This window comes from Clinocottus analis, unplaced genomic scaffold (genome assembly GCF_023055335.1).
Source record: "Clinocottus analis isolate CAN_PGR_092001 unplaced genomic scaffold, fCliAna1.0.p SCAF_270, whole genome shotgun sequence".
In the NCBI taxonomy this organism is placed as follows: domain Eukaryota; kingdom Metazoa; phylum Chordata; class Actinopteri; order Perciformes; family Cottidae; genus Clinocottus; species Clinocottus analis.
The window spans coordinates 1-18687 of record NW_027176010.1 but is presented as its reverse complement, the minus strand read 5'-3'; the positions used below and the strand labels follow the sequence as shown (position 1 = coordinate 18687).

General features: G+C 43.2%; 2 protein-coding genes across 2 annotated transcripts; one reads left to right on the top strand and one right to left on the bottom strand.

The window, feature by feature from the left end:
• Window positions 1-396: 396 nt before the first annotated feature.
• LOC137795298 (anthrax toxin receptor 1-like) lies at window positions 397-15342 on the top strand (the record flags this gene model as incomplete). Its single annotated transcript, XM_068592673.1, has 14 exons — window positions 397-439; window positions 524-597; window positions 1055-1123; window positions 1211-1291; window positions 1398-1458; window positions 5588-5686; window positions 5824-5893; window positions 8739-8817; window positions 9090-9185; window positions 9274-9312; window positions 9427-9525; window positions 9608-9772; window positions 9869-9949; window positions 14204-15342. Coding segments are annotated over 14 exons (1356 nt in total), but the record flags the coding sequence as incomplete, so codon positions are not given.
• Window positions 15343-15919: 577 nt separating this feature from the next.
• Window positions 15920-18327, bottom strand: LOC137795297 (RRP12-like protein). Its single transcript, XM_068592672.1, has 8 exons — window positions 18177-18327; window positions 17914-18086; window positions 17718-17828; window positions 17579-17625; window positions 17407-17485; window positions 17218-17285; window positions 17043-17125; window positions 15920-16941 (listed from the first exon to the last, which is right to left on the bottom strand). The coding sequence occupies exons 1-8, from the start codon at window positions 18323-18325 to the stop codon at window positions 16839-16841; spliced, it is 813 nt and encodes a 270-aa protein (XP_068448773.1). The 5' UTR covers window positions 18326-18327; the 3' UTR covers window positions 15920-16838.
• Window positions 18328-18687: the final 360 nt, after the last annotated feature.

Genomic DNA, 18687 nt, shown 5'->3' with positions numbered 1-18687 from the left:
TCACATTGGATCAGGAAAGACTCCCCCAACAAAACAGAAAAAAAACAACTTTTGCGTGGAAAAAAACAGAGGATTCCTCTCCCCGGAAAGACAGAAGCAATAGATGTCATGTGTACAGATTGAAAAACGTAACAGAGTTACAACACATTCAATATCCAAGATTGATTATCAAAAGCAAAGACCAGACAGGGTTCATGTTTATGTCCTTTCAAAAGAGCATCCAACAATCTTCAGTCATGCAGCATGTTTGAATGCCACCTGTCCCGAGCTAATGAGTATGGAGACTCGCCAGGCCACGCTGAACAAAGGGATATTTGTGGTCTGGCTTTGTAACAATATCAACATGTTTTAAACCAGTGCCAGCTATTGTAATTATCTGAAATTGAACCTGTTTCTTTGCAACTGCAGGCTAACGCGCAGATAGATCAAGAGAAGCAGGGTAAGCTCTGTCCAGTATGTGTCATTACATGAGCCTACATTTAGTGCGTTGGTTCAGAGGTCATGAAGGTTTTGTGTTCTGCAGGGACAGCCAGCGTCATCATCGCTCTGACGGACGGAGAACTGAACGAGTGGCAGTTTGACACCGCTCAGCGAGAGGTAAGATGAGTTCGGGAGGTGATTTTAGGAGGTACACACGAGATGAAAGGTTTAAAGATTGGAGACACTCGCAAACTATTGTTGTTGTTTGTTAGGTTCAAGATGTTATTGTAGTATTTCTTTGATCGATGCACTAGCAAATTGGATGCAACTAACTTAGCCATTAATAATTTGCTTTGTTTAGCTCACATAATCACACTGAACACAAGATGCAAACGCTCACTATTTCGCATGATTTTATTTTCCTGGGACATTTTGTGAAGGTTTCATTGTTAGATGGTTATTTAACAAATATGACCCACTTTTGTGGCAGTGTTTTAACAATACTACATCAGAGTTATTGTCATGTTGTCTCGCTCCTTTCTAAAATGTCTACTGGGTAGACTGAGAAGTGTATGTTTTTTGGGAGATTTATAAACTAAAGCCTGAATTTTGGTTTATTTGTTCTGTTTTGCAGGCTCAGAGGGCCAGGTCTATGGGAGCCATTGTCTACTGTGTGGGGGTCAAAGAATTCAACCAGACCCAGGTAGGATCCACAGGAGGATATGGAAGACATTGAAAATGCATCCCAAAATGCAAACACAATTATTTCTGTGTCTCTATGTTTTTCTAGCTTGCAACTATTGCAGACACGATGGAACACGTGTTTCCCGTGTGGGGAGGTTTCCAAGCCTTGAGGGGCATCATTGACTCGGTAAGACACTTACACATCACAGACTCACACTCATCCACATACAATCTTATTATCTTATGAAATTGTCGCGTGACTGGTTTTTCTTTCCTTTTGTGTGATCTCTCAGATCATCAAGAAGTCCTGCATTGAGATTCTAGCGGCAGAGCCGTCCAGTGTGTGTGCAGGAGGTAAGAGGTGTGAGGCGCAAGGGTTTCCCCTTCTTGTTAAGACACTGGGCAGTCCCGGTGTGCGATTGTGTCAGATGACAGCCATCTAAAGCCTCTGGAGTGGAACATGAGGTTGAGTAATTGCATGGACGCGTATGACTGCGGAGTGACAGAGAGCGTATTGTCATGCACGGCCGGGGGAAATTAGCATAGCTGCTTCAGCACAGCGTGTGTGCAACGAGGAGAAGGGGGGACGGGTGTTGGTCAGAGGAATTAGCCGTGAATCTTTAAGCATGGCTGCTTCTCTGGCCTAATTTTGAATGGCTGTTTCAAACCTGTCCTCCTTTCCACCTCTTCATCCATGTGCGGCTCTTGTGCTTGTGAACAGCAGTATTAGGGGGTAAAAAATAGGATAACAACTAAAGAGAGACGGTGAGAGAGAGCCGTTATGTGTAGTCAGCAGGATGGATGAGCTTTGACATGACCTTATTAGGACTCACTTAAGAGAGTGCATTTGCAGCAGTGCTACCAGGACAACCAATGGAGATTAGCCTTCATTATGGGATATGAAAGATGGGAAAGGAGATGGAGAGGAGGGAGGAGGGGAGGCCAGTGGATTTTAAGAGCAATACAAATTTAGCCTTCGAAGGACAAACATAAGTAAGGACAAATAATGAATTGCAGTTGTCATGTGATAATTACATGCTCTGGTCTGAGTGTGTCACTCGACGTGTGCCCAAATATCCTCCAACAGCCTCATTTATTATTCGATTGATGAACAGCCTAATGGTCAGTGAACTAAGAAAGCGAGGACACGCTTCAACCAAGACCTGATTCTGGCCTAATTAATGAAAGGCAAAGATTGTAGGAGACTGGATACATGCTTATGGTGTGCTGCCTTTGTTGTAACACAATGTGCATAAATAACATATAACTCTTATGTTACACATGCATTGCTTATATATATAATATACATGATCATGTTTATTATTTTACTATGAAGTCATACAATGTTATTGTCAAGCACTTGTCACGATTTAACACGAGTTTGCTTTTAGATTCCCCAGAGGTTTGAATATGACCATCTTGCCCTATCCATCCACACCAATGCGTTTATATGTACTTACATACTGACATATTACATAGGTATTGTGACAGTCTCTCTCTCTGTCTTGCTCTCTGCCTGCATGTAGTCACATACCATACATTCTTGACACCAACACACACACACACACGTTAAGATGTTCTTTCGTCAGTACACACACACACACACACACACACACACACAGACACACAGAGGCATCTTCAAGCACATGTACACACATGTCCCTCACATTGATGTGAAGTGACCAGACCGAGCTGCCTGCAAACAGGCCATCAGACCGGACAGTGAACGTTGGGCCCCACTATCAGACATGACAGGACTGATTCCCCTCACACACACACACACACACACACACACACACACACATACACACTGAGAGGACGGTGAGAGTTGGGCCGTAGATTTGACATGACAGCAGAGATTGCTGCTTTCATTAACGTCTGACCCTTTCCTCCCCCTTGCTCCGTCGTCCTTTGCCCCTCCCTGCCCTTCACTGTCCGGTCGCACTAATGTGATTGAAGTGCCGCGGTTCGGACAAGCCGTAGCCCATTTTCTCCACGCATGCGAGACACACATGCTTTCAGATGTGTAGAGTCACACACAGGCACACATTCATACAAATCAAATCCTTGTCAAACGCTCAGGTGTAGATGTAAATGGACATGTGGCCACAGAGGCGGGCAGAAAGCAGACGCCAGGGCAGCAGCATATGTGTTGTACATGTCAGCAGGGCACCACCAGTCCCTGCCCACCATGTGTCTGACAGCACTGACCTTTTAGCCCATCAAGCCTCCATGTGTGTGTTTCTGTGTGTGTCTGTGTCAGGTTTTGTGTGAAAGATATTATTCATATTGAGACTTTTTAATTTCCTACCCATCAATTACTTATTAAGATTGGATAAACAGCAATACAGTGAATTTTTAGTAAACATTTTGCTTTGGAAATATTCCTGATGACTCAGGATTTAATAGTTCAATGAATAAGACAATCACTGCTAGATGTTGAACTGTTACATGTATTTATAATGCAATGTACCTTATTGCTGATGAATAAAGAGAAGCCACGAAGCCATTTTCTATTTGATTTTCTACTTTTAAAAGGAGTAAATCAATTTTCAGTCTCAGAATTAGATTTCATTGGAGTAACATATCTGCCATCTACTATGGCGCGCGTGTGTGTGTGTGTGTGTGTCTGTGTGTGTATGTGTGTGTGTGTGTGTGTGCCTGTGTGTGTGTGTGTGTGTCTGTGTGTCTGTGCGCACATAAGCCCTGCTACAGTGCAGTTCATGCTGTTTGATGGTAATATTGTGTGAAAGGGACGGTTGCTTAAGCAGCCACGACACTGAGCAATAGGAATAATTTGTGCTAAGACCCCCAATTAAATTGCACGTTGTTGTGGCTGAAAACCACTACAAACCACATAAACCATCAGGTAATATGAACATGATTGAATTAAACAATAATATTGTAAATAGATGTAATTTATTTGTGGTTTTACAGTACAGTCAGAGCAGGGGGAGGGAGAATACATGTGAACAGTTAATTATTAGGCTGTAATGAGATGTGTGGGTAATTTGGTAGTGGGGTGTGTGTGAGTGTGTGCGTGTGTGTGTGTGTGTGTGTGTGTGTGTGTGTGTGTTTGTGTGTAAATACACATGTATAATCTGAGTCTAGCTGAGGAAATGACATAAGCAGCACTAATGAACTAATGAGTTGAACATCTGTAAATAAACACACACACACACACACACACACACACACACACACACACACACACACACACACACACACACACAGATGGACACAGTTGTTTGAGGTTGGCTGTGCACAGTTTTAGGTTATTAGACATTTGAGTGAAAGAGGCTGGATAACTGCACTCTATTATCTCAATACCTACTGTTTATTATCTACAGTATGAAATATATACAACTCATCCCTGTTTTGTGAACGCTCAACTTCCATGTGTCTTTTACTTCAGAATTTCTTCTGGATTTCCTACGAACATACACTATCAAAACAAAATGTCACAGCATCTAAAAATATGTAGAGATTTGTTGGCAAATGTAAAGTGGTGCTTGTTTCCTCCACTTCCTCCTGTTGGTGTATCTGTATTTATGGCTCTTCAGCTTGTCTGACCTTTCCGGAGAAATACTGTTACATACACACTCACAGCCTGCAAAGTTTTTATCCAGTGATCTTCACGCTGGAGCTTTAAATGTTAAAGGTGTGGCAAATGTTCACTCCTATTAGCCAGGATAATGCTAGAGGAAAGCCCACTGCACAGATGGAGACCAAACACACGCACACATATGCACGTTCAAACACATGGCTGCACACATGCCTGCACACATCCATGCACGCACATCCCGAAGAGATGCAGACACTTACGAAACACAAAGGCAGTGCACACGTACAGTATGTACACCATGTTAGAAACAGATGCATACAGACACAGACATGTGTTAATGGTGCCATAGTTAAGGTCAGACCTACTTTGACAGTGCTGTGCTGTTGTCAGCCCTGCAGGCATGTTTTTAAGCAAGTGTTTTTTTTCCGCTCTCTAACATATGCTGGGTAGCAGCCACATAGACACTCCAGCATATGCTGGCAAGCCTCTGTCAGTGCGCTTTAACAGTGCCTGGGGGAAACTAAAGGTCAACACACACACACACACACACACACACATACACACACCTTCTAGCTACAGCACATATTTGTGAATAGCAGCACTTTTAGCATTAGCACCATTGGAGCTTATTATGGCCTTTCCACACATGCACGCATAAGCACACAGATATAAACAAGCAGTAATGAGGCATGCACAAGTTTCTCCTGCTCAAGTTGAGCAGGTCAGAGAGAGAATGGCTGCCAGCATTCAACATAATGGTATACCGAGCATTTTCTACTACTTCAAACTAAAATAGAAGACCGATTTATATATGATGTCTCTCACATACAGACGATAATATGTATCTTATCATTGTCTTGCTTGAGGGTGCATATAAAGAATTGATTCTGACGGTGCCTGCACTCGTTTTTGTCTCAGAGAGTTTCCAGGTGGTGGTGAGAGGCAATGGCTTTCTCCATGCCAGAAACATTGACCAGGTCCTCTGCAGCTTTAAACTAAATGATACGCTCACTGTGGGTAAGTTATGCAAACATACACAAGCACATACAAGCTAACTCACTAATGCATTATGGGATTCTGAGTTGGCTTGTGCATTGCACAAAAATGTGGGAATCTCGTTGACTTAAAGTGTGGTTTTGTTTCTCCCTTTGCAGACGAGAGACCAGCTGGAATAGAAGATACCTTCCTGCTCTGCCCTGCTCCGGTTGTAGAGGAGGTTGGGAGGTAAGCTGCACAGCTCTTACTGCATTTTTACCCCAACACGCTTTCTCAGTCATCATTCCAGTTGCCAACCTTTTCCATGTTCAGCTGCAACACTCCCAGATATTTGCCAGCTGCACGCAAGTTTTGTGTGAACACCACAAGACTGTCGTCCTTGAAGAAATTAGGGCCAAAGTCATTGAGTGTCTGTGATCAATCAGTGTTTGTCACAGCTAACGAAGCCAGACACCAATCACAAGGGAACAACAGGAGTAGAGCCCAGGAACACAACTTAATGAGAGCCTGCTGGAGAGGACCTTCGTTAACGTGTGTGTATGTGTTTGTGTATTTATGTGTTGTGTGATGTATCCCAATCACTGTCTGACACTTTGGGAGAGCAAAAGTGTGAGTGGAGTCGGTGGGGCAGTGTAAAGTTTCCTCTGTCGGCTTCCGGCTTTGCTCCTGAGGATGAAGAGCAGAAGTTTCTTGCAGGGCAGACGGAGCGATGCTGTGGGCTGAACTCAGACAGGTCCGAGGCCCAGCAGCCTGCCCGTCCCCGCTGCCTGCAGTCCTGTGCATAATTATACACTCCAGCCTGCAGCCTCAGACACCTTCCAGTCATCATCTGTCTTGTTGCTGTCACTCAGATTTCTAGCGCGTTTTGAGCTTGTCTTGTCTGCCAATGAAAAGTACTGCTTTGATGGTTAACTGCTATTAGAAGATGTGGAAATAAGACATTTTGTGGCAGCAGGGATATTCAAGAGTTTGTCACTTACAGTATTTTTTTACTCCCACGGTAGAATAGACGTGGCACACGTAGTGTTTATTTGAACTCAGGCATTAGGGGATCGACGAAAAGGTAGCAACAATTCACCATATTCACAATCCAGCGGTAGATGTTGCCAGTTGGGCTGCTACTCCTAGTAGCAGAGCAGAACAGGGAGCATCATTACACAATGCAAGAGAGCCTGAAGGAATTATGCTTTCATGTAACAGAAGCCGATCACAGCAGAGGCAGCATTGCCTGAACACCCTGAGTGCTTCTCAAGAGGAAGTCAGCTGAGAATGGCTGTCGGACTCAGAGAGGAGGCCAACAGCTGGTTTATGTGTTCTGAGTAACATGCAGATAGACACGGTAATATGAATTGAAGCAAGCGAGCCACTGTGCTGGCTGAACAGGTGTTTCCGTTATCGTTTGTCGCAGTTTATATCCATGTCTGTCCTAAATGTCATTGATTCCTTATTATATATACACACAGACTCACACACACACACACACACACACACACACACACACACACACACATATATATATATATATATATATATATATATATATATATATATATATATATAAAGCTGAAATAAAGCTGAACCACCCACACATCAGAAAATGGTGAGATTATACCGATAGTATAGGGATCGCCTCCAATACAGGTTTCAAAGCAAACGTTTCACTTGTTTCTGTCATTTTATTGACCAGACTTAATCAATAATTTGTAAAATCGGATGCAGCCCTAAAATGTCAGATTGCATTATACGTGAACTGCTTCCTGTAATGGGGTTGTAGGGTCTGTACATGAGGTCTGAAGGACTCCAGCTCCCAGCAACACCTCTTCACCCAAACCCCAAAGACCCTCACTCACCTCTTGTTCCACCCAAGCCTTGTCGCATATAATGAAGTCATTGACGCTGCCGTCAAACAAATCTATGTTGACTGGGAACCTTCCGGATGCAGCTCCCCCTCCTACACACACAGGGCAAAGACATATATAGTGGTCAGATTGATGATTGATAGGGGCTGAGATCCATCTGTCAGAGAGGAGCTGATAGCACCATGTCCCCTGCCTGCCTGAGAGGAGGACTGGCCATATGATTGGTAGGGGTGATGTAGAAGGGAGGGAAGAAGTAGAAGAAAAGATGAGTGGCACCTGCACTGCCAATTTCCTTCTCTAAAGTCAGTGTCAGCATGAGTTATGAGACGAGCTACAGCCGTATGGAGAAGACACAGGAGAGGGTGAGGAGGCAAAAACAGAGTCAGCGATTGAGGAAGTGAAGAGGGGGTCTCAGAAGGGAGGGACAGTGCTGAAGGGATGTAGAACAGGAAAGGCCCTCCTTCTACCATCCCCCACTCTGTTTCCTCTGCTCTGCCCCCTCTCCACCACAGCAGTGACCTCCCCATTGTCGCCCCCTCCCCAAATCTAAACCCAGAGCTCAATGCCCCCTTGTCTCTGCCCCCCAAACCATAAGAACAGCACAAGCCTTTCTGCATTCTTTTCCAAACCTAGAACTACAATCCAGCGCTCTACGTTTTCCACATTCAGACGCCTATTTGGCGAACATGTCGCGTTTTTGTTCATATTTCTTAAAATCTTTGTGGATAACTTGTCAGCTAAATATTACGCTCACACATCCTTTAACTGCTTTGCTTCCGTCAACCTTGCTATCTATTGAATCAAAAACTAAACATTTCGTCCTGTTTCTTGTCCGCGCCCTGCCTATCTGGGTGCAGTTATAGTTGAAGATATCCGCAATGAATTCTGGAGAATAGTAAGTAATTTAGCTGTCTGTGGTTTCCACATTAGAGGTCTGGGTCTGATCCAAACAGAAGAGATTCCTTCTCTGGGTGGAGAACTCCTTGACCTCTTTAGAGACATTGGCTTTGTGTCTATGTCAGCATGTTAGTGTGCTTATGAGGCTGCGAGTACGGACAAGGTAGATGGAGGAATGTGTTTGACACCCCGGGGCGAGCTGGTACAGTAGCCAAAACAAAACGGCGAATGTGTGCATACAAGCAGATGTGCACTCAACCGTTTTTGCTTTTCTTTTGTTGGAAGATAAGACCAGTCACTGGTTTGTGTTTTTGCAGGGTGATCTACCTGCAGGTGAGCATGAACGAGGGCCTCTCCTACATCACCAGCTCGGTTCACATTACGACTACAGAGTGTGTGAGTACATCCTGCATGTAAAGTCGGCACTATTACAAGAACACCCAATGATAATTTCCTTCTGGCATGCAGCCTCATTTGAATGAACTTTCTTTCAACCTTCTTATTTTCTTTTGGTTCTCTAGTCCTCTTCTTCTCTCTGAGGTCTCCTCTGTTGTGTCTGTCATCAGAGGAGGCTGTGAGTACTTTGGCTTTTCAGTTTCACCTTTCTCTCGTCCTTCGTCTTTTCGTCCAGTTGAATCTGAATCCCGTCATTCTGTGTTTGTGTGCAGTTTGACGGCACCATCGTGCTCGTATCATTGCTGGTGGTGTTCCTGCTGTTGGCTCTGCTGCTCATGTGGTGGTTCTGGCCTCTCTGCTGCACTTTGGTAAGTTTAAACTTCACACATTGGTATCCTCAGTCGTTTGTTAATTGTATCTTCGGTTCCCTCATGGTATTTATTTTTCAACCTTCAGGTGATCAAAGAACCTCCACCACCTCCTCCTCCAGAGCCAGTAAGGCTTCGTTCATTTTCTCACTGTAACCGTTGATTGAATTCGTAGTAATTATTAATTGTAGTATGTTTGGAAGGATATGTGCTGTGTCATGTAATTGAGTTTCACTCTAAGGACTCAGATGATGAGGATGGGATGCCCAAGAAGAGGTGGCCCACAGTGGATGCGTCCTACTATGGAGGAAGAGGAGTGGGTGGCATCAAACGCATGGAGGTATGCACGTGCACAGACACACACACACACATTCACACTTTCAACGCTTAAAAGCATATCAATATAAATGAGGCTTTCCTAGGTGCGATGGGGGGAGAAAGGGTCCACCGAGGAAGGTGCGAAGCTAGACAAACCTAAAAATGCAGTCGTAAAAATGCCAGAGCAGGAATTTGAACCGTATGAACCAAAGGCTCGAAAACCACGCCGACGCCCTCCACAGCAGAGGAGGTGGTACTCGCCCATTCAGGTTAGTCTTTTATGTAATTCATTAAGAAAAAGGTTGAATGTAAATTTAAGTTTGTGGTTTTTATTTGAAAATGTCCCTTTCTCTCCGGTCCTCCAGGGGAAGCTGGATGCTCTGTGGTCTTTGTTCAGGAGAGGCTACGACCAGGTATCTCTGATGAGACCGCAGTCTGGAGACGAGGTGAGCTTCACACTCAACTGCAGTCACATTTAATTGTTATTTTCACCTAAAAAACATGAGTAGAAAATCAAATGCACCACAAACAAGGCATGATGACCGATACAAAACTACAATTTGGTCATTATGTGTAATTTTGGAGGATTACTTGGTGGGTAAAAACCACCTAAAGGCACTTTTATGGGTTAGATGGCACACATGCTTTTAATGGGTTTTTCGTCTCTGTATGTATGTGGACAATGGAGCATCTGCATTCTGTCTGTCACACTGCATAAAGACAACACGAGTCATTGAGCAACATGTACAATTCTCAACACAGCAGCTCAGTACTGATTTTCTACTCGCACACTGACGCGCAAGCAGCGAGTCAATGAGCCGCTGATAACGCTTGTCAAAGCTGCCATTGTTCACGCAGCACAAGGACTGCTGTCTTCGAGAATTCCCTACGACTCCTAGAAAATTACAAGCTTTCATCAGGTTTCCAAATGGTATGTTACACACTCACTCTACTTGCAAGTGATAATTACAGAAGCAAAAAATTAGAGGTTTTATTTCAGCTGAAAATTTGAATGTGCAATATCACTGCTGCTCCTGAAAAGTCCTAAATCATGACATCACCGTCTATGGCAGAACAAGACAGAGCAGAGCGCCTCCTATTATCTAACCTTGACCCAGTGTACGGCATCCCATAACCCCACCGACATGTTTGCATCATCATACTGGTTGTCATGGTAAAACAGCTGCTTCGTTGTAAATGGTTTCATTGTGGCCTCTCATCACTGTAAAATTTATTGATTTGTTCTGTGAATGACACGATTCATCTTTAATATGTGTGTGTGCGTGTGTGTGTGTGCGTGTGTGTGTGTGCGTGTGTGTGTGCGTGTGTGTGTGCGTGTGTGTCTACTGGAGTCTGTAAAAATGCTCACCATCAACGGTTTTATTGCCTTTTTACATCTTGGCTTTTTTAAACTTTTTTCCTGTCAGGGCAATGTTCCTTTAGTCTTTGTCAGACACTTTCTGTGGGGCAGTGGTTCAAAAACGACCCCCACAACTCCCTCCACGGGTCATTATCTCACATGAAAAGAAATAATGAGGGAAAAAGCATTTTTGTTGCAAAGCGGATAGTTGTTTAGAAATTGTGCTCATCTGATGTAAATTATGACAATATTTTTTTTTATGTTGAGAAAAGACAGGCGCAGATCGAAATTCCCCACATTAGCAATGTAAAACTTCTCTGCAAAAGCAAGAAACAGCAGCCGGATGACAAACAGCTGAACAAAGTGATAAAAAGCACAGCGATAACTAGCGCTGATCAGACAGAAGATCTCCAACCAGCAGCTCAGGACGAGCTCGTCCTGCTTTCTCCCCACATCACTGCTACTCCACTGCCTCTGCAAACGGCCATCAGCGGGGCTGCCAGTTTCTGCCACACTCCCCGTATGCGTTTGATCTCTCTCTCCTGTGTGTGTGCGGGCGTGCGCGTGTGCGTCACTGCAATGTGTGTGTCTGCTCTCCCGACTGAGCGTCACATAAACAGATGGGGAGTTGAAAGGCCACGAGCCATATTGTGACAGAAGAGATTCCCTTCTTTTGTCCCCAGAGCTGATGGCTCTGATGGCCCCGTCATACAGCACAGACCAGAACAGAGGGAGGCCTCCATGCCTCCATCCCTCTGCCCTCACAAACAAATGAGCACAGCGGCACCTCCCCTTCCTCACCCTTTTCCCCCTTCGTCCCCCAGTCACTTCACCTAAAACTGAATCAATTCACCCAATCTACAAAAACAAACTACATTGTACCACTTCCCTCGAGTGGTATCGAGCCGTGCTGATGGTTTTAGTCTCTCAAATTACATTCGAGGTGAATGGAATTGTGTTGTTTGTTGCTCAAAGTATTGACAATTGTGACGACAAAACAACAAATCAACACGAAGACCACTCACTCACTTGTTTGGAAGCTTTCAACCATGTCACTTGATTTTTAGACAGAGTTTGCTCAGTTTTCCTGGAACTGACAAATATTTAATATTTGTTTCAAGTAACAGTTTCACTCGTATACACAGAAAATGCTTTTAACCGTTTTCATCGGAATTATTTCTTCTGTTGGAAGTAGTTCCAGTGAAAAAGGTTTACTTTGTCATCTCCAGTGGAAATTCCCAACCAATAGGCTACAAACAAAATAAAAGCACACAAACAACCTGAGTCATGGGGGGTTCATCATAAGGCGACTCCACTCGCCCATTGATTCTGGAAGAATATGTTACTCTTGAATTTTGTTGTTTGATAAACACATTTAGCACAAACATTGAGGTATTGAGGAAGACATCTCATCAACGAACTAACTGAAAACCCTAGTAGATAAAATGTGAGCTATAATGTATGTTTGTAATTTGGCTAAGCTGACCCTTTAATACTTATTCTCTGCATTCACACCAGTTTTATCCTGACATTATTATCCAAGTTAAGCTTCAGTGCAGCATTAGAAGTCTATGAAGTGTGCTGACTCTTTTCAGCACACACAGTTTTCCTTACGTGTATATCTGTAATGTCATGCAAGGTGACAGGCAGGGCTGTCAGGTCCGATGTGCGTCTTCGCTCTCTTCTTCCTCATGTTTTCTTTACTATAAAATATCCGATTTGTGTGTTTATTATGTGTAAAGTCTCGGGCTCACAAGGAGAAACAGAGGCCAGACAGAGAAGTGGGGTGAGGAGAGATGCTGGAGGTGTTTTTAGGGTTTTGTTTTTTTCCTAGAAAGAAGTCGAGGTGTTTGAAGTAAACAATCGTCAACAAGGAAAGTATAGCAGCGACAGAGAGGCACACAATAAGACTGACCATCACCTCTCACACAACTCATTGATGTTTATATCATCTTCTTTAAAATGGAAAATCTACTCATCTACTCAAATTCTCTGCTGCAACACAAATTTTGTGTTGTTTTGGTGTTTTGTGTTGTTTTGGCCACTTAACCTTTCTCTCTCTGTTTCTGTTATTCGTGAGGCCGAGATTTCATTCAGGCCATATGTTCTGGTGGAGGCATGCTTACAGTCTCTCTCTCTCTCTTTCACACACACACACACACACACACACACACACACACACACACACACACATAGACACACACACACACACACACACACACACACACACACACACACACACACATAGACACACACACACATATTCATGAGCTTGTGTTCTCATTGTGTCCATATGCTCTCTCTGCTGATGTGCTGCTGCTCACAAACTGGCCTTTTCAGCGCGATCCAGCGACAAGACCGAAGCAGTCGGACCCCAACTGGGCTGTCCCCAATTGATTACTCAACCCTCATAAATATATATACATATATATACATATATATATATATATATATATATATATATATATATATATATATATATATATATATATATATATATATATATATGTAGCATCCTGCTGTGTACACACACACACACACACACACACACACACAATAGCCTCCCCAGTCACAAAGCTACTGCTGCTTGGGGTCCTCTTATTGGCCCCTGTGTGACTTTAGGGCCTCTCTGTTTAATAAGGTGTTATAATCAGACCACCAAGGGTCTGTGACACAGAGACCTATCCTCCATTCTTCACACACTGACTGAGCAAGACAAGCGTGTGTGTGCGTGTGTGTGTGTGTGTGTGTGTGTGTGTGTGTGTGTGTGTGTGTGTGTGTGTGTGTGTGTGTCTACAGAAGATGCTATGCAGAGAACAGAGAGGAAAACCATCAATGAGAACAATAAGAGTAGCGTTCCTTTCTCCCCGTCGTAACTTGTAAATTATGTTAAACGCGAAGGGTCCTCTGTTAACTATTGAAACCCCCCCTTTACAATCCAAGTCAAGCACATAAGAGACATAAACCACTTTATGTTATGCATCAAGAGAGGCACAGCACAGGCTCCCAGAGAAGAAGAGGAGGGGAATGGGAAACTCCAGTCTGCAAAAGCATGTGCCTGTGTGTCTGTGTGATAACATTCTCAGTGCCTGCCTTTGCTAGCATCACAGCTATTGTATTGCAGGTGTGGACGGAAGACAGAAGAAGCTCTGTGTGCCCTCCGGGGCCTCAAACACATATGCCTCTGTCAGCCGAGCTGGGCAAAGACTCACACGGACCGTTTTGACTGGAGGATCTGAGCAGCAAATTGACTTTGCACAAAGATGCACAGCATTTCAATGTGTATTCTGCATTGAAATGTGTAATTGTGGTTTGACCTTCTTGTCTGCGTGTCTTGTAGGGTCGCTGTATTAATTTCCAACGGGTCAAAGACGGGGAGTCCACCCCAAACAACCGGGCTCACCCTCGCACACATCACTCTCCCTCGCCGCCGCCGCCACCTCCTCCTCCGCCTGCCGAGCAGCGACCTCTGGTTTCCAACTCCGTCCCCCGTACGAAGCCTCCATCGAGAGGGCCCCGCACCACGCCACCTTCCCGCGCACCCCCTCCCGTGGCCCAACCACCTCCAGGTCCACCCCCAACTCGTTCACCCACGGGGCCCCCAGGACCTCCGCCATCTCGACCCCCACCCAGACTCTGACGAAGCAGAGGGGGCCTTTAATAAACCACTGATACATCCACTCATTCCATAAAACACCCATGTCCTTCTTTCACCCCGAAGACAACAGAGGCATAAAATCTTAGAGGCCAGGAGCTCTGTGCTTTGTTGCTGGACAGCAAAAAAATATTTATCTGATATCAATATCAGCTTTTAGTTAAAAATAAAAAATAAATAAAAAAAAGTATTAAAAAACAACACACATGTAGTAACTTGATTAAACCTGTATGTACAGTATTAGATGTTATGTTGACGAAGTGGTAAGAGGAAGTGCAATCCTTTCTGGGAAAAATGGATGGAGGTGTTGAAAGTTAGATTGAGGCTGTTTAATTGCTGGTAAAATGTTTACTTTGGGTTGGTAGAGGATATAATGTTGAGCAGGGACAAAAATACAGCATGTAGTAAAAAATGAGAGCAACAATTTCAGTTATATTTAGATTTGTTAATGTACACTCATAGGTTCCTAAAATCAGACTACTTTTTAACCAAATTAATTTTTGTAAAAATTCATTGATTTTATTGCAACTGCAGTGCAGTTTATCCACATTTTATTTATTGTAGTACAAGCCCTGTCTGCATCTGTTTTCTATTTAGTGTCAGGTGGGTTTCTGGGTTGTTAAATCTTTGAGGGAGGGAAATATCGAGATGGATTTAAAGCAGCACTCTGGCATGGCATCTGATGTATTTGTGGTCTTATTAGCATCAAGTGAAAGATTGCATTGAAAATGTGTATTGTACCGCATTTACTGACTGAAATGATCATTCGCATTGTTTCTTTATTAACCTTTTGTGTCCGTCTTCAATAAACAATGTTTTTTTAATGTGCTGTCTGGCAGTGATTTCTTTCATAATTAAGTATTATAGTATTTCAAGAGGACTTGTCATATTGTAAATCAGCTTACAAATACGTTAAGGTCAGCGATACCCGACACCTTAAGACGTTTATTTGTTATTTGGATTTTGCAGGATGCAACATTTAGTGATATATTTTCCTATTTAAGCAATACTTCATTAAACTGATCTCACTCATGACACTAATCTATCCATGACATTTGTGTTGCCTTCAAAATTAATATTAAACTCTAAGATTTTTAATTGCTTACATCTTAAGTCCTATATCTGGAATGATACGGTTATGGTTTATTATATGCATTAAACTACCATAATAAATAAAACAGTGTGTACACGTTCTGAAGCTATTGAATATACATTTGACTGCAGTGCGCTCGATGGCTGCTGAGAATGTCCTGAATGCGTCCAGAGCTGCTCCCCTGCTCAGAAACACTGACCGACACTGTGCTCAGACACAAAAAAGTACGATAAGGGGGGTCCTGATGGACTCGCTCTGCTGCAGTCCATCAGGAGAAATGAATCACACAAGGATAATGGTATGTACACTCACCCTTTATGGAGCTGCATTAAAGTTACATGAAAAACCAACTGCAAGCGACTGGGTGGGAGATAACTGGGCTTTTGGTCAGGATTATAAAAAAATATTGCTTCAAACTTTTCAATACAGAAACGGCTCCAAATTTGTATTTAATTAAATAATCTTGAATACATTAATGAACACTTTTGTTCACTGGTAATAATTATGAAGTCTACAGCGCCCTCCAGTGCAAAATAGAAAAAGGTAAAGCGGCGCTCTCAGGAGAGCGCAGATCTCCACCAGGTGTGTCTGCAAGGACAACTGCTGTATTGTGTGATTGAATGAATGCAGCCCAGTTGGCCATCCCCTCCGTCCAGACACCAACAGGCTGCGTTGTAAAGCACACTTCAAACTCAAAACCAAGCGCCGTTGCATGTCTGCAATTGGCTTAAATTGTTGTATTATGTCGTATAATACACGTCATATAATTCTGCTAAAAAAAATAAATAATTAATTTAACTCACAAAGCTGTGTGAAGGTGTTTTGAGAAAGTGTGAGACATCCAAACCACCCAAGGACCAACATGCAGCAAAAATACAATTAAAAAGATTGCTGTAATAAATGCGAGAATTGCTGCAGATAGAAAGAGTTGCTTTGTGGTCGCTTAAAAGCAGTCAAAACAGTTTTTGTACAGTAGGGGATTTTTATCTCATACAGAACCAACAGATTATAGTTGCATGGTTTTCTTCAAAAGCCAAAAGTCCACAAATGTATGACGTCAGAGACCTTTGAACGAAGGAACAGTTTAAAAACAAACTGGTTTCACCTTCAATGACAGTCTGTAGGGAACACACACAAACATACAGAGTTTATGTCTACATATTAGTATGTCTATAAACAGAACCTCGCACACACGCACACACACACACACACTTAGAATAACGCTCTTCAGGATTTCCTCTTTTTCATCTGCATTTTCTTTCCAGACAGCGCCCCCTTCTGGGCTCCTCTCACCATGCCCTGGAACTGGCCCTGCAGTTTGGCCCGCTTTCTGTGAACACACCAGGGATGCAACCCGTTAGCGTCTGACATTCTGGCAAACCAATTCCTTGTGAGAAAAGCTTATGAAATTCTCCTGACAACAATTGTTACCTTCGATTGAGCTGGGACTTCTTCAAAGGGATGTAAGCATAAGGATCATGCTTTCCTACTTTCTTCACGTCTCCTTTTCCTTTCTGAAAAGTAGGACGCAAAAACAGACACTCAGAACTGAAGTTTCTAAGCAACAACTCCTGCAGCGTGAGCTTCTGCATGCTGCCGGACTCACCTTTGACTTGTAGTCTGACCCCGTGTCTTCTCTTCCTCCTAGAGCTCTGTGGATACCGGAGCCCCCAGCTGAGGAAAGAAATGTGCCGATTAGCCTAAATCACAATACATCATGGACATGACATGGTGCAACTCCAGAACCTGCCCAAAAGAGTTTCTCATCTGAAAAATCCCCCAACCATAGTCCTACCTTTATATTTTAGCTGGGGTTGAATGTCCATGTCTTCATCGAAGTTGTCATTTTGGAAATTCCTTTTCTGGGACTTTTTCTGAGAGGGATTAAAAAACAAAAATGTAGAGAATGAATAAAACACAGCAAAATGTCTCGACAGCGATATAACGACTCTTAAACAAGTACTTACACTCTTGACTCCAGCCTCTTCTAGGATATCTTTCATCTCTCCCTCATCTGTTGGAGAAGTAATACATTATTGTCACAATCTGTTCAGACATATTGCATTGTACAAGACGGGTTTGGCTTAATTACAGGATTCCTCTTACCGTTGTCTTTTGCATCCTCCGCGTCATCCTCTCTGATGATCAGCCGTCCGTCTGATGTCACCTTGAAGCCGTGTTCAACCTTGGCACTCTTTTTCCTCGCTGGGTTGGTGGCTGAGAAATAACAATAAGTCATATTAACAAATACCTCCACAGGCTGTAGTCCACTTCCATTTAACAAATCAAAAAGTAGGCTCACCTAGCACTCTCTGGGAAACCTTGGGATCCAGGAAGTTAAGAGGGTCATCTTCCCCTCCCTCTTTGAGCCAGGCCTTTGCTTTCTGCGGTTTACCCGTTTTCTTCTGAGCATACTTCTTCTTTCCTTCGTCCTCTGACAAATCACTGTCTGAGTCTGCAAGTATGTCCTCAATACTACAGAGGAGAAGACAGATGTTTTTTAACAGAGCAAATGGGTAAATATATGAAAGCACGCAGAACTTTGTTTGGGGAACAACAGTCTACCTTTGGCTCTTGGTTTTAGGTGCCTCGTCTTCGCTGTCGGAGTCATCCTGATCCTCTGAAACCTGTTTCTGCCTCTTGGTGCGAGCCTCTTGCTTGCGGATGTTTGTAAGGACCTTGTGGTGTTCTGCAGGCAGCATTTTTTTCACCATCTTGAAACTGGAAATATAACATAGAATAAGACAAATGCACAACAACAAGTGCAAAACAATTGGATTAGGGGGAGTCAGCTGTGTTAAACAGATGCTGCCATTATTCAACAAAGCACCCCTTTGTAAATGTTAGCATACAAATCAAATGCTAACATCTTCTAATATCTTCACTGCACAATGTTTACAATGAAACTGATTTGGTTAACTGGTAAAAGACAAACGAACATTATTAGAGCAAAAAATAAATAAAATGTGTCCTGATTATCAAATACCAGTTCCCAATCAAAAACAGAATACAAGGCAATCAACTCTGTTGAGGCTCCACATCATAAATCCACATACGAAGACACACCTACTTGCAG